General features: G+C 37.0%; 1 protein-coding gene across 1 annotated transcript in view; it reads right to left on the minus strand.

The window, feature by feature from the left end:
* ARHGAP5 (Rho GTPase activating protein 5) overlaps positions 1-16,123 on the minus strand; it is a 58,485-nt gene extending 42,362 nt beyond the window's left edge. Inside the window, exon 1 of the mRNA XM_065872191.1 lies at positions 12,404-16,123. Coding sequence (XP_065728263.1) covers positions 12,404-16,123 — 3,720 coding nt within the window. The remainder of the gene's footprint in view (positions 1-12,403) is intronic.
* Positions 16,124-16,403: the final 280 nt, after the last annotated feature.

The raw sequence follows: 16,403 nt of genomic DNA on the forward strand, positions 1-16,403 counted from the left end.
TGGTTAAGAATCCACCTGCCAATGCAGGGGACATGGGTTTGAACCCTGGTCCAGGAAGATCCCACATGCCGTGGAGCAACTAAGCCCATGCACCACAACTACTGAGCCTGCGCTCTGGAGCCCGCAAGCTACAACTACTGAGACTGTGTGCCATAGCTACTGAAGCTCGTGTGCTTAGAGCCCATGCTCCACAACAAGAGAAGCCACCACAATGAGAAGCCCACGCACCACAACGAAGAGTAGTCCCAGCTTGCCACAACTAGAGAAAGCCTGCACGCAGCAACGAAGACCCAACACAGCCAAAAACAGATTAATTTAAAAATTTATGTCTATGATATATGAACTTTAATCCTCTTTTCAAAATGGAAAGAAATAGGAAATCAAATTTCTCCCCAATGGCTTCCAATTTGAGTTTTCTCTGGTCCCGCCCTATATATTCTGTCCCACACTCAAGAGATTCTCAACATATCACAGCATGCTAAAAAATTCTGAGAAGTTGTACAATTAAAGAAACTCATGTAACTACAAGCACTACCTACCCTCTCTCTTCCTAATGTCCTCAACTCACATTTCATTGGAAAAGACAAATAGGAATTCCCTTTTCTTCATTTATACCTACAACCAACCCACCTATGTATCTCTACCCTGATTCATGTTTTCCTTCCTATGACTGTAGTATCCCCTGTTCATACAAGCCAATATCCCCTCGCCTCTTCTTTCATAGCATCAACCTGTCCCTCTCCTGGGTCATTCTTATGAATATACAAATATAATATCTCTCATTTTTAAAAACAAACATGAAAACAAAACCCTTTTTTGATCCCATTATTGAACTCTAGCTACTGACCCAAATCTTGCTCCCTTTCATAGAAACACTTCTTGAAGGTGTCATCTACATCTATCTCTACTTTTCACATCCCATTCATTCTTCACCCTGCTTCCATCTGGCTTTCTCTCCCATTCCACTAAACTGCTTGTCAAGATCAGATACTTCCACACTATCAAATCAAAAAGAAACTTTTCATTCCTCTTGAGCTCTCAGCAGCATTCTTTCTTGATCACTTCCTCCTTAAACACTTGCTCTCTTGGCTCCCATGTCACTACTCTTTACCAGTTTTTCCTTTTTCTCACCAGGGATTCATTTTTCTTTCTTTCTTTCTTTTTTTTTTAACATCTTCATTGGAGCATAATTGCTTTACAATGGTATGTTAGTTTCTGCTTTGTAACAAAGTGAATCAGCTATACATATATATCCCCGTATCCGTATCTCCTCCCTCTTGTGTCTCCCTCCCATCCTCCCTATCCCACCCCTCTAGATGGTCACAAAGCACAGAGCTGATCTCCCTGTGCTATGCAGCTGCTTCCCACTATTTTACATCTGGTAGTATATATAAGTCCATGCCACTCTCTCACTTCATCCCAGCTTACCCTTCCCCCTCCCCGTGTCCTCAAGTCCATTCTCTATGTCTGCATCTTTATTCCTGTCGTCCTGCCCCTAGGTTCTTCATAACCCTTTTTTTGGTTTGTTTTTTTTAAAGATTCCATATATGTGTGTTAGCATACAGTATTTGTTTTTCTCTTTCTGGCTTACTTCACTCTGTATGAGTTTCCAGTCCATCCACCTCACTACAAATAACCCAATTTCGTTTCTTTTTATGGCTGAGTAATATTCCATCGTATATATGTGCCACATCTTCTTTATCCATTCATGTGTCGATGGATACTTAGGTTGCTCCCATGTCCTGGCTATTGTAAATAGAGCTGCAATAAACGTTGTGGTACATGATTCTTTTTGAATTATGGTTTTCTCAGGGTATATGCCCAGTAGTGGGATTGGTTTCACCTGCCAACAAGTCTTCCTGGTCTACCCAAACTCACTTCTGAGCCCCTCCCTTCTTCTCTAGCTATTCTCTGTCCTTACGTGAATTTATCTAAACTCATAACTTTCAATCCTTTTATAACCTGATAAGTCTTCCTCTGAATACCAGATTCATAATCTAACTTTTATACTTCCACTGGGATGTCAACATAGATATTTTAAACATAATATAAAAAGCACAAAACAGATGTCTTGAGTCTCTCTGGTCTGAAACCTTTCACCCTTAACCTTCTTCACTATCTCAGTAAATCTAAATCTACCCAGTTGCTTAAACCATAAATTTATGAATCAGCCTTGATTTTCCCTTACTCTCCACAGCGAATGCATAAGAAGCTCTGTTGGTATGACTTCCAAAATACTCTAGAAACTGTCCACTTTTCCTTTTTAGTACCTATAACTTGGCACATGGTGGGTGCTCAGTCAACACTAACAGCAGCAAACAAAATTATAAACAAGAACCAGAGAAAGCCTTTACCATATAAGATTTCTGTTAATAAACATACAAAATACTGTTAGTTTATTTACCAGTTATGCAAACAGTTTCATTATACCTAATTTTTTTTTTTACTACGGGAGTCATTATATAGATGTATCTAAGCTTAAGCATCTGAACCTAATAAAATCAGGATTCATACAAAATAATGATTCTTATCATAAAACTACAAGAAGGATTAAATAGCCAACTCTATGTGAATTCATTTGGATATAAGGTAATGTACTTTCAACAGTGTGTAAGAACTGAGCATTTACCATGTGCATAATAACATCATGCTAGGTATTGTGCAGGATATGATACACAAAGCTACACGTGTGAAAATCTGCATAGAGTACACACACACACACACACACACACACACGCATGCGTGCACACAGTCACAAGTACAAGCAAACCTGGGGGACTAAAGTATCTGCAGGTCACATTAATGTCAATACCCTGTTTGTGATATTTTACTAGTTTTGCAAGATGTTACCTTTGCGGGAAACTGGGCAAAGGGTGCATGGAATCTCTCTGCATCATTTCTTACAATGGTATGTCCATCTACAATTACCTCAAATTAAAAAGATTTTTTTAAAAAAAAGGTCATTGCAATAATCCAAGTAAGAAGTTATGATAACCTCAACTAAGACTGTGACAATGGAAACAACATGTTTCGCAGCAGAATAAAGATCAGACAAGTTAAATAGCAAGAGCATGTGGCTTTGACCCACAGTACCTCCTTCCTGAAAATGCATCCTTACCCAATCATGGTGAGGATAGGGAAGAAATATCTATGACCTGTGAGGAAAAACCTGCCTTTCCTAATGAGCAAGTACAAACAAGCCTTGTATGACTGACTTCTAGAATCTCACAGGAATTTCATTAAAGACCACATTTGGCTACACAGGGTTTCTCAACTTCAGTATTATTGACATTTTGAATTGCAGGGTGTTTAGCAGCATCCTTGGCCTCAATCTAACAGATACCAGTGGCAATTCCCCACCTGAGTTGTGACAGCCAAAAATGTCTCCAGGTATTGCCAGATGCTCCCTGCAGGTCAAAACTGACCCTGGTTGAGAACCATTGCGCTAGGCTAATAAAATCAAGGACTAAGAACTCAAGTTTGGGAGATGGCTACAGATATAGCCCTGGGAAGTCTGAGACTTTAACTTAAAAAAAAAAAAAGTCAATACATAATTCAAGACAGAGAATCACTACTGTACGGTACACAAAGATGAATGATAATCATAACTGCCTTCAAAAAGCTTACAATGTAGTAAGAAAAACAAAACTTATTAAACTACAAAGCAATAAAACTACTAGAAAGTGATTACTTTATGTGGGAAGAATAAGTATTACACCATAGCATAACACATCAACATAAAAAAGAAGTCTTTAGTGCCAGTACTCCATGAAGGTCTACTTAATCCTTTTTTTTTTTTTTTTAATTCTCTAAAAGCTGTTAGGTGCTGGATGTTGTGAATGCTCTTTCAGACCCTTTAACCTAACACTAGGTGAAAAGAGGGAAGAGAAAATAACTGAGGGCAAATAAATGTGGTCTGGGTTCTTGTATACATGTATCAGACAAACTGGTTCTTGCACTGATTCATCTCTAAGATGACACCTTCCTATAAAGCATTTCAACATATATTATCTACCTGGCAGGCATTTTATTAATGCCATTAACAACTTTACTAACAAAAAATTAGACCTGGAGTCACCTGGAGAGGGTCCTAGCAAAACATCTAGCTATTCAAGTTAATGATGAGTGATTTCTTCCCAACTTCCCTAAAAATATTTTTTCAAGTGTATTCAAATCAAAATAAGTTTTATATTATACCCAGCATTTCATTCTTAAAACCATTATTTCTCCCTTTGCTTCCCATGTCATCTGTTAGGTTCTTTCTGTCACTCTGAAGATTGCAAATCAGAGCATCAGTAAAGAATGAGACAAATTCAAGTGTGTTCTTCTCTTCTCTTATATCAACAGAGGTTCTAGAGTCCATATATACTTTAGAAAGTATATATGACACCCTTAAAATGCCACTAAAATTTTGTGAACGTGCATTTTTCCAGTTAAAATATCCAAACCTTTCCTCAGATTTTCAAAGGCTAAGAACAATTTCCAAAAAGCTCAAAACAACTACACACACATACACAAACATATGCAAGGTGTACCTTTATATGGACAAAGTTAGATACTAACTCAAGATCACTTTTGTCACACCCTTATATCCTGTTGTAAGAACTGTAAACATCAGATATTACTACTTTTAAAAAGCAGTCCTCCTTCCGCTGAGGTTTCTCTTAACACAGTCATAGATTAAGCCCTGTTGAGGACTCTTTCAACACATCAGCTGAGATGACAAGAACACATTACAGAGCTGAAAATCATAAAACTATACCTACTGTGGAAATAACTCTTCTAGGTTTGAGTGGGATGATTTGTAGTATATAAATTTTTGGAGCACATAAAATTGACAACCCTATAAACTCACTTATAAGTCTTGGAATAGTAACAATTGCCCATTGATATAAAATTATAGTAAGAACGCAGTATTCTATGTTATAGAGGTAAAGTACCTCCTTGATATATTAACTAAATATAGTCTAACAATTAATATAATGAATGTGCTGCAGAAGAGTAATTTCAATAATTTGTGCTATGCCAGTTTTTGCTAAACATTCAACATGCTGTTATGAAAACTAAGTAAAAACACAAAGTTTGAATAGAAAGCCACACTGAAGACATTTACGTTTGCTTTTAAATTAGTGAAAACAAGCATACCACTGACACAATCATTTAAACTGAGTCTTATTAGAACACATCAGTCAAAATATACTTTAAAAACTAACCATCTCGTTACATTTCATTCTGAATTTGAAGAGTAACAGATCATGGTCAACCCAACAGCACAGAACAAATTCAAAGAAACAGCAAATAGTGAAATGTAGGCAGAAATATTCACATTATATATCCACACTTACATCATACCATAAATTGATGTCGCCAGCACCAGAAATGCTACTAAAGAAACCAATTTTAACTTTATGAGAAATTTCAGAAACACCTTAGAACTAATCAGTCAGATGTAGAACATATTTAGCCAATATGAAAGCAATAAAAATCGTTACTAAGACTCCTAAGTAAATGCTTTCCAAATGAAATGAGAGATATGAAAGAACCAGAAGTTTTACTAACCTTGATGAAAATATAAAATATGTTTAATTTTCACCAAAATCAAATGTACTAGACTGAATGCCTGAGAGCAGAGCCCATGACCAAGTCATCCCTGTATCCTTAGCTTTGGACAGTGTTCAGGCATAGAAGGCATTCAGTAAGATGCTTGTTGAATAAAACAACAGTTTCCTTGAGTCAAAATAAATGTAATTATTTTTAAAAACCCATAAATGGTTCTTTCATTACCACTACAAAAACAAACCTATATACTCCTACTGACTTCAACTGATCATAGTACAACATACTATGCTAGGCCATGGAGATCAACTATAAACAACATATAAATCTAGCCTGCATTAGACACTGCAGTTTTCATCCCTTAGAAATTACCCTAATTTGGGGGAAGCCAACCTCGCCAAGAGCTCTAAAGGCTCAGGCCTACATTCAACAGCATAATTCTCCAACTCTGGCCAGACTTTACTGGTCAGGAATGGATATAAGACCCAACTCATGGCAATGAGGCTGGAAAAGATGCTGGCTGAGGAATCTGGGAAAGCAGTTTTCTCATTCTTCTGATCATACTTCCTTTATAAAAGTGACCCTCACTCTCTCCCCTAAGGAAGTGTCTGCAAAGTAATAACATATATAATGGGCACCCTATTATCAACTGCCCAGAAATCTAACCAAGGTACTCCCCAAAAAATAGGTGAAAAATAGAAAACCTGAAACTGTCGAGCAGTTCAAGACTTTGTTAAATGACTTAGCTCATTAAACAAAGTGCAAACTACTCTATCTGTATCTGATCTGTAAGTACTGCTCTTCCTACAGTAAGCTCTTTAATCATCCAATTTTTTTTTTTTTTTTTTTTTTTTTTTTTTTTTTTTGCGGTACGCAGGCCTCTCACTGTTGTGGCCTCTCCCGTTGCGGAGCACAGGCTCAGGATGTGCAGGCTCAGCGGCCATGGCTCACGGGCCCAGCCGCTCCGCGGCATGTGGTATTTTCCCAGACCGGGCACAAACCCGTGTCCCCTGCATAGGCAGGCGGACTCTCAACCACTGCGCCACCAGGGAAGCCCCATCCAATTTTTATTTAGCCTTAATTATAACTCTTCCAAGAACCTCAGATGTGAACACTGACAGTCAGTTAAGTGACTGTCAAGAGGTTAAGTGATATACACTAAAAATAAAAAGCAAACTTACCCTACAACTTATACATTTTGATACAGACAAACAGCAGTTCACCACAGACATACTTTCATATACTTCATTACTTTTATATCTGGAATGAACAATCTATAAATCAAGAGAAAATTCTGGTCACCACTGTTTGGTTGACAGTGTTTTCAAAAGGTATTTTACTTAATAAAGACTGTAGGTTCTAGAAGTCAGAAGTCAAATAATTCTAAACTTAAGATTTACTATACTCTAAAGGATCTACCCTATTAATAGCTTGGTATCAGTTCACTATCTACTAATACTAAATTAACATCTTCGACTCAATATATACATATAGATATCTCTTCAGTTTTTTGAAGAAAACATACCTATTTTGGTATTCTTCCCTAAACAGGCTCCAAACCCTAGTATAATGGCTAAAGCAGCAGAATCTTCTAAGATACTATTTGATAGAGGGGTTCAATAAGAAGGGACCAATAAAACAGAGAAAATAATAAGGACTGGATGGAACATTTGAGAGTAAAATAGGAGTTGGTAGTTGCTAATATAAATAAGAGGATGAAAAGATTCATGACCTGGAAATAAGACAGGAAAACAATTTTAAAGAAAAGCTCAAAAAAAATCATTAGAATACCAGCTTATTCTAATGCACCACAAAATTCACAAAGTATTCTACTATTTACTATCTGAATCAAGCTGACAGCACTGAAATGGATACTGAAGAAAAAACAAACTAGTTTAAACACAAGTATATCGCATTGAATGGATGTTAAAAACTGGCAATTTTATCAATACAACTCAAATTTTCTCATTCAGTTCATTCTCTTAAGCACTATTTTTCAAGCACCTGTTAAGTTAAAGTCAATTCAGTAGGTCACAACCAGCACCCCTTTTTTCACTGCAATAGACTAGAAAATCAAAATAACTTATAAAGTAGGTATTGTTTTGCAAGATTTCCTTTACATAGAAATATTTATGTCTATAACGGGTTATGACTTAAGAAAATCCTTGCAAATCAAGAAATATCTTAGAGGTTTTGTTCCCACAACTAACACTAAACTCATTTTGGGGTATAGAACAAAAGATAATTAAGCATAAAGCCTTCTCTGCTTGGCAGGAATGACAACTAAAGCCCACATTAAGAGAAACAGATCTTTGAGCCTTCCTTAGATGCCACTAATGCCCAAAAGTTATAATTTTCCAACGTCAAGGAACCTGAGAAAATATTCCTAGACTATAGCTGCCATGTTGGAATCAAAGAATGAAGGTAAAGAGAATGAACTTTCTCTTAGAAAAAAAAAAAAGAAGAAGAAGAAGAAGAAGTACATAAATTCAGGATCAGAAATCACAGGAGTATTTAATTTAAAAATGAGTCAGGAGACTAATCCAGCAAATGGGTCAAAGGACTATTCTGAAATACAGACAGAGTATACTGGGATATTTCAGGCCTGAAGCACACTATAATAGCATTTATTGAACACTGCTGTATGTCAGGCACTTGAGACACACAGTTCCAATTTCTACCACAATTCCAAGCGAAACATTATCATTCCTAATTTACAGGTGAGGGAATGAGCTAAGAAAGGGTAAGTGGTCTATTTTTACTCTCCCTACCTTTAAGGATCCTCTCTGATCCTTGGCCATTCAACATTGGTCTAGGCTGTGTTAGGCACTCCTCTGCATTCACTCCCTAGGTCATTTCATCTACTGCCATCTCTACTTCATTGTCTCCTAAATGCATATCTCCAACTCAGACCTCTTCTCTGAGGACCTATATATCTAACTGCCTATTTGATATCTCCACTTGAACTCTAAAAGTTTTCATTTCCATCCCTCCACTCCAAACCTGGCAAATTTCCAATGCTCTCCGTCAGGAACAGCATCATCACTGATTAAGCTGCACAAGCTAGAAACCAAGGAGATATCTTTCCTATCTCTTTCATCGTCTTTACTCTTCCCCCACATATGCAATACATTACCAAATCTTATATATTTTAAGTATTTCTCAAATCCATCCCATTCTATCCATTGAAACCACTCTCCCTCCCCACTCCAACTATTCAAAGCTTTTATCACGATTCGCTTAGACTACTGTAAATGCCTACTGGTCTTCTGTATCACTCAACCCATACTCCATACAGAAACCCAGTGATTTCAGATCCACTAACTCTGTTAATTTCAATTTACTCTTAGGCTAAATAACAAAAATTCCTAACAGTGCTAAAAAGGTCTGCATCTAGTCCCTAGCCTCAAATCTCTCCTTGTATTATTCTCTCCCATAGATCAGGTATCAGCAAATTATGGCCTAGGGGACCAATCCACCCTGCTGCCTGTTTTTAAAAATAGCCATACTGGGCTTCCCTGGTGGCGCAGTGGCTAAGAATCCGCCTGCAGATGCAGGGGACATGGGTTCGTGCCCTGGCCTGGGAAGATCCCACATCCTGAGGAGCAACTAAGCCTCTGTGCCACAACCACTGAGCCTGCACTCTAGAGCCCGTGTGCCTAGAGCCCGTGCTCCGCAACAAGAGAAGCCCTCGCTCACAACTAGAGAAAAGCCCGCAAGCAGCAACAAAGACCCAATGCAGCCAAAAATAAATAAATAAAAAGAAGCCATACTCATTCACTTACATGTTGTCCATGCCTGCTTTTTTTTACAGCAGATCTGAGCGATTATAATACAGGAGGTATTACCTTCAAAGTCTCAAATATTTATTATCTTGCTCTTTACAGAAAGTTTGCCAATGACGGCTTTAGATCAATGACTAGCCACAGTGACCTCCTTCAAGAATATGCACATTCTATTCATTCAGCATTAAATATTCTTCCATCCACCAAACCACTCCCCTACTTAAGTCCAATTCATCTATCAGATCTGACAAAATGACAAGTCTCAGGGAAGCCTTTATTCACCCTGTAGACCAGTATATCCCAATTCAGATTAGCCACATTTCAAGTGTTCAACAGCCTCACATGGCTTGGAAGGACAGCTCCAAGTCAGAGGTCTGTGTATTTGGGAGCACTCTGTTCTGTTTTACTGGTAAATGTGCCTGTCTCTGAGCCAATAACACATTATGTTAAATACTAAAGTTTTACGTTATCTGATAGAATAAGCACATATATCATCACCACTCTACCTCTGCCTTTCTTCTTCAGAAGTGTCCTGGCTATTCAATATTTGGTTTTACTATTTACTCTTCCATATTTGTATTAGAATCAGTGCAGAATTTCTTGAAAAATCTTTGACACTTTGAATGAAACAACACTGAATCTAGAGATAAGTCTGAACAGCAATAACTTCTTTATGATAAGCCATATTCATGGATAGGAAGGCAATAGTGACCCCATTTACTTAGATCTTCTTTAATGTCTTACAATAAAATTTTATACTTTTCCACACGGAAAAAAAAAACCACCACACGGAGGTTTGCACATGATGTTACAATTACTCCCAGGCACTTGATAATCTGCCATGCTTTTAAAAACGGTGTCTCCTCTGATTATTTTTTCTAGTTGTTTACTGCTGATGTATAGATATGCAACGGACGATTACTGATCTTATATGGAGCTGTTTTGCTCTTTTATTAATACTAATAATTTATCTGTAGATCCCTTTTGGCTTTCACATAGGCAATCATATCATCAGCCAAGAGTGACAATTTTGTTTCTTCCTTTCCAATACTCATCCTTTTAATTTTTTTTCTTATCTTACTGCTTTAACTAGGATCTCTGTATAATACCAACTGGAAGTGGTGATGGTGTGTACATTCTGTCTTGTTCCTGGTTGAAAAGGGAATCCATTTCCCTAATTAGGATGATGCTTATTGTAGATTTCACTTGTTTGCATATTTATAGATACCTTTTCTCAAGTAAGTTCTCATCTGTTCATGATTTAGTAGCTTTCTCATGAATTAAATTTTATCAAGTGCTTTTTATATATATTGTTGGTTTTTTTTTTTTTTTTTGGTATTATACATTCACAATCCCTATGTAAAACCCTTAGGGTAAGATATTTTAGAATTCAGAAAATTTTAGTCATCATCCCTACTGTACAGTACAAAAAACGTGTATTAGGTAACAACCCCAACAAACTGTGGGTCAGTACCTGTATTCAAATACATTAATACACTTGCAGTGAACTATATGGATATTCACCCTAAATAAGACAATGCTTATATGTAGCCTCACACATTAGTTCAAGTCAGGTTTTCCCACCAAGAACAGGGTAAATCAGATTACGCTGCCAAGTTCTAAACAAACTTTTGGTTTTCAGAGGTTACTGGATTTCAAAATTGCAGTTAAGGGTCTGTAGATCTGAACTTTATTTAGAATTTTTGCATGTGCACTCATAAGTAAAATGGGACTATAATTTTCTTTTCTAATATTACCCGTGACTGGTTCTGGAATTAAGAATAGATAACTTCAGATAATAAATTTTTTTTTTTTTTTTTTTTTGCAGTACGCGGGCCTCTCACTGTTGTGGCCTCTCCCGTTGCGGAGCACAGGCTCCAGACGCGCAGGCCCAGTGGCCATTGCTCACGGGCCCAGCCGCTCCGCGGCATGTGGGATCTTCCCGGACTGGGGCACGAACCCGTGTCCCCTGCATCGGCAGGCGGACTCTCAACCACTGCGCCACCAGGGAAGCCCCCAGATAATAAATTAAAGAATGTATTCTCCTATTCTATTTCCTGGATTTGTAGAACACTGGAATGATCTGTTCCCTAAAAAGTCTCCTGTAAAATTACCTGGGCCTGGTATTTTTGTGGCAAGATGTAACTATACTTCATGATTTATTTAATAGTTACAGGATTATTCTAAGCTTTCTTGTCAAGGAGTTTAACTTTGTTTAAACTTTCAAATTTGTTGACATAAAATTGTTGATAGTATTCTCTACTATCTTATTAATCTGATCTATCTGTAATTATATTCCCCTTTTCATTCTCAGGATTTATGCCTTCTCTTTTTATCTGATCAATCTTGCCAGATCTTTGTCTATAGTTTTCTAGTCTAAAAAATGTTAACCATCATCTGAGCCGCCGACAGTGAGCTATAATCTTTTTGCAACAGCAACATCAAAGATCACTGATCACCGTAACAAATATAATAATCTAAGAGTTTGGAATATTGCAAGAATTACCAAAATGTAACATGGAAGCAAGTAAGTAAGCAAATGCTATTGGAAAAATGGTGCTGATGAAGACTTGCTTGTTGCAGGGTTGCTAGAAACCTTCAATTTGTAAAAAAATGCAGTACCTGAGAAGCGCAAAAAGCAAAGCACAATAAAACAAGCTATGTCAATGTATCAAATTAATATTGCAAAATGGTAGATCAAAAGGGAAAAACAGACAAATGGGATGCTTACAGACAAACAGAAAAAAAATGAACAAAATCACTTTATATCTGAGTTTCTGCAGAGAGAACACACATATTCAGCTAGAACTTTTATGCTGAAGAATATGAAATCAAACTTCCACCCCAAATAAGATAAAGCTCAAGTAAATAAAATAGGTAACAAAAAATAATCTGCCCTCACAAAATACTCAGAAAATTTAAAAGAGCTGTCAATTATATTTACTGAATGACACAGGCAGCCTAAGTTCTCACTGATGTCAAATCCATTCTCTTAAAAAATGATTTTTAAAAGTCAAAAGCAAACATCTTTAGAAACATTATGAACCATAAATTAAACTTACCTTTTTATCTTCTTTTACTTTGTGGGTTTTCTTCTTCATTTTCTTATCATCTAACTCCTGGTCTGAAGTGATTGCAGGATTATCAATACCACCTTTCCAAGTTTCAACAGGAGAAAGAAGTGGATCTTCTTCACTTCCACGATGTCTTCCTTTTCTTTTTGTTTTAGAAGTGGTGAAAGCTTCATCATCACTTGCATCTGAATGCGTTCTTCTGTAGTATGACTTGGCTTTACTAAATAGGGTTTTAGATTTGTATTTGTATTTTGAAGGTCTCCGTTCCCCATGACTTTTTGAGATTCTATCAGAAAATCCATTTTCCTCATCTCCTTGGGTGTTATTCACAAATGAGTTTCGAATTTTAATAATGCGATTCTGACTATCATCTGGGACAACATATATCTCATCAGAATAGCCCTTCTGTTTGAAAATTGTGTCAATGGGTTCTGAATAGTTATCTGAAGGATCCATATCTTCAGGATGTGCCAAAGGCACCCGGGAGGTCTGTTTTCTTGGATTTTTACCAATACCAGCTTCAATTGTTTTTAAAAGGTTTGGATCCAACTTTTTCACATTTGTCTTAGGTACAACTGGTTTAGGTTTAATAGGTGGAGGCACTTTATGGTTGCGTTCATGGTCATGACAGTTTGGTGTGCTGTGAATAGGATATTCATTTCCTTCCAAATCTAATCTATATCTGGAACGGTCACTAGGCGTTGGAAGCAACTGTACATCATCCCCAATTGGACTATAAGGAGGTGGTGCTTCTGTATCATCATCTGAATCAGGGTAGTTGTTATAGGGAAAACAGTCTCTGGGAGATGGCAGGAAAACATCTTCACTTTGATGGGTTGATTCCCTTGTATTATCAGATAAATAGGAATTTTCTATCATATTTTTTTTCTCTAGAACATCACTGAAAAACAGTGTAAACACCTCAGTTTGCCGATGATACTGAGATAAAGAATACAGTGCTGTAAATTTAGCAGTGATCTCAGTTGCAATGTGTTCTCCTTCAGTCATTAACTCTTTGATGGCTTCATTTTCAAAAAAGTCTGCTTGGCTGTCAGTAACTGCCACCAGCTGTACAGGAATGGTGTCCTGAACTTCTGACAGAAACGCTCGAAGCATTCCCATTGATGCTTTTCGTTTGGCAGAATAAACTAATATATACCCATGAACCAGTTCATCTTTCCTTACTCCAATTGAGGAATGGTATGATAATATTGTGATCTGTATTCGCCTCCTTTTTTCACCAATGATTTTATCAAGCATTAGGGAATTATTCTGTCCAGCTTGAGCAGCACTGCAAGAATGAGAATCAAGGAAGGGTGAAAGAATAAGATCCACACTAAATGGATCACCACACATGGCACACATGACAATTCTCAAGTCAGCTTCTGATACATCCTTATTGGTGGGAACCGGGCTCACCACATCTAAATTATGTTTAACTGATTCTAATACTCCTCTTAGAGCTTGCTTTATTTGGGTTTCATTAAATTTACGAGGATATGTACCAGCAGGTACATCTACAAAAGGACATTGTAACTTGTTTGCCAACTGTTGCCCTTGGTGCCTGAGAATTGGTAGATTCTTACTAATAGAATCTCTCTGATTAGCCAGAATTAATGTAAATGGAAGGTTAGCCATATACTTATCTTTTCTGATCTGAGAAGCTTCCGTTCTTATTTTTCCAATAAATTCCCCAATAAAATTCAGTGACTCAATGGAATTAAATACACAGAAGCACCCATGTGGTTTAAAGGCAGCAGTCCATAACTGACTCAAAAAGTAAGGCGACTTGGCATCAACAGGCCGAAGATCAAGTTCATAAATTTTTCCATCTAAGGCATACTCATCATCAGTGGATTGTGTCCTTATCTCATTTGCTAGTTCTTGGGAAAGACCATCCTTCCCTAAAATGAAAAGGTTAACTTTATCTATATTGGTACTATCATGATACAACCGTAAGCGGCCATGATCCAACTGCAAAAGACTGCTGGCAAGTAACTGCTCTACTTTAATGTCTGTACAGTTTTGGCCACTAAGACATGTTTCTTTAGTGGGATGATAAACAAATCCTATATGCTTAAGTAGAAGAGACTCCCTATCAGGTGCAAGTTTCTGTAAAGCTTTGTATCTAGGTTCTTCACTCAAAACTGTATGAATTTCACTCATTTTATCTGAACTAGGTGTTGCATTAAGATCTAAATCATAAAAAAGTTCAGAATGTTCAAAAAGCATTTCCTGAAACTCTTCTTTGGCTTTTTCAACTATTTCTCGCTGATGCCTACCATACACCTCTTTGCTATCAGCCTCAGTGATATATTTGAAGGCTTCATCCTCCATAACAAAGCACATAACTTCCTCCCATGGCTGCCCAGGTGAAATAAACTGAATTTTTTCCAAAGTCTTCTTGAATTTTTCCTTCATTTCTACTCTCCTCTTCTCTGATATTAGATGTTGTACATGGTTCTGATAGACTTTTTCAGCTTCTAAAGTGCTCAGGAGGTCAAATGGGATCCGTCTATCATTAATTTTGTCTATATGGTCAGTTTCATCCCAAGGTGTTTTTTCTAGCACCACAAAACATAACTGAAAATCTGCTCTCTTTTCCATTACCTTCAAAGCTTCTGACCAATTCAAATGTTCAATCTCTTCTAGGTTTGGCAAAAGAGTGTTAAAAGCTCTTGGTAAAGTATTTATATATTCTTCTCTTCTTTTTCTTATATGTTCCTGTTTAAGTTGTTCTATATGTTTTGAGAATGTATTTCTGGCCTTTCTTGTTCCCTCTAAGTTGATGTATTCCTCATAATCAGGATGATTTTTCAATTTGTTACTAACAGTTTTCCAAGTTGCATGATAATCTCTCACAGTCTGCACAAGTTTTTCAAACTTATCTGTTGCTGTGACAACAAGTTGTCTCTGCGTTTTATAAGCATCCAGATAGGGAATAATTTTAGGCTTGCCACGAGTTTTATCCAGCATTTGTACCAGTGCAGTGAAACATGTCTCAATGTTGACATTAAATCGTGCAGATGTTTCCACTACAAGAAGGTTCTTTTTGTTTGAAGCAAATGCCTGAACTTCTCTAAGATAATGATCCACACATTCATCACATTTAGTTGCTGCTATTATTACAGGTTTTTTTGATTTTGATAGTTGGACAAAAAGGTTATTTACAAATTTAAGTTGATCATCAAACTTCCTATTGCATCCCTGACTTACGTCAATGCACAATAAAAATCCATCTACATTGAGCTTCCCTTCAGGCATTTGCTTCTGTTCAAAGTCTTGCTCCAAGCCTAGTTGATCAGTGCAAATGTACATCAGTTTTTCTGCTGACTGCAATTTAGAGGCAGCTGCACGTTTTATATATGGTTGCAAATTCGTACTCCGATGAGGCAAGAAAGTCTGGTCATCAATGAACTCAGTTTGTTCAATGACATGAATTTTGCATTCTACTCCATCTTCACCACTTTGTGTTATGTCACCCCAGTACAAAAAATGATCATTGTTTACTACTCGTCCTCCAAAGTCAATGGTGCTAAGCACAGAAGTATGCTCTGGATAATATTCATCTGCTTTTGAGCGTACATATCTATTGCACAAACAAGACTTTCCAACTCCACAGTTACCTTTGTCTTTTTCAGTCCCAGAGAGTCCAACTACACTGATGGTATAGGATGGGGGGCGAGGCTCTTTGTTTTTTGCCATCATAACTCTCTTGTCATGTCTCTACATTCATAAAGATAACCAGATATACTTCTCATTCTGAAAATAAAATCATCTCAAAATACAGATCCCGAATTTCAGAACGATATTTGGTTCTTTGTATTTCCCTCATTTCTGTGCAGAAAGGTCTTCAAGATCATATGGATCATCTTCCTAGAAAGAGAAAAAGGACAAATCTTAATCATGAATTACACATGTCGAATTATATACATATTAAAGATGTTCATAACAAAGTATCAGGCAAGTTAACAATGTTACATGTATT

The sequence above is a fragment of the Phocoena phocoena genome, chromosome 2 (assembly GCF_963924675.1).
Source record: "Phocoena phocoena chromosome 2, mPhoPho1.1, whole genome shotgun sequence".
Taxonomy (NCBI): domain Eukaryota; kingdom Metazoa; phylum Chordata; class Mammalia; order Artiodactyla; family Phocoenidae; genus Phocoena; species Phocoena phocoena.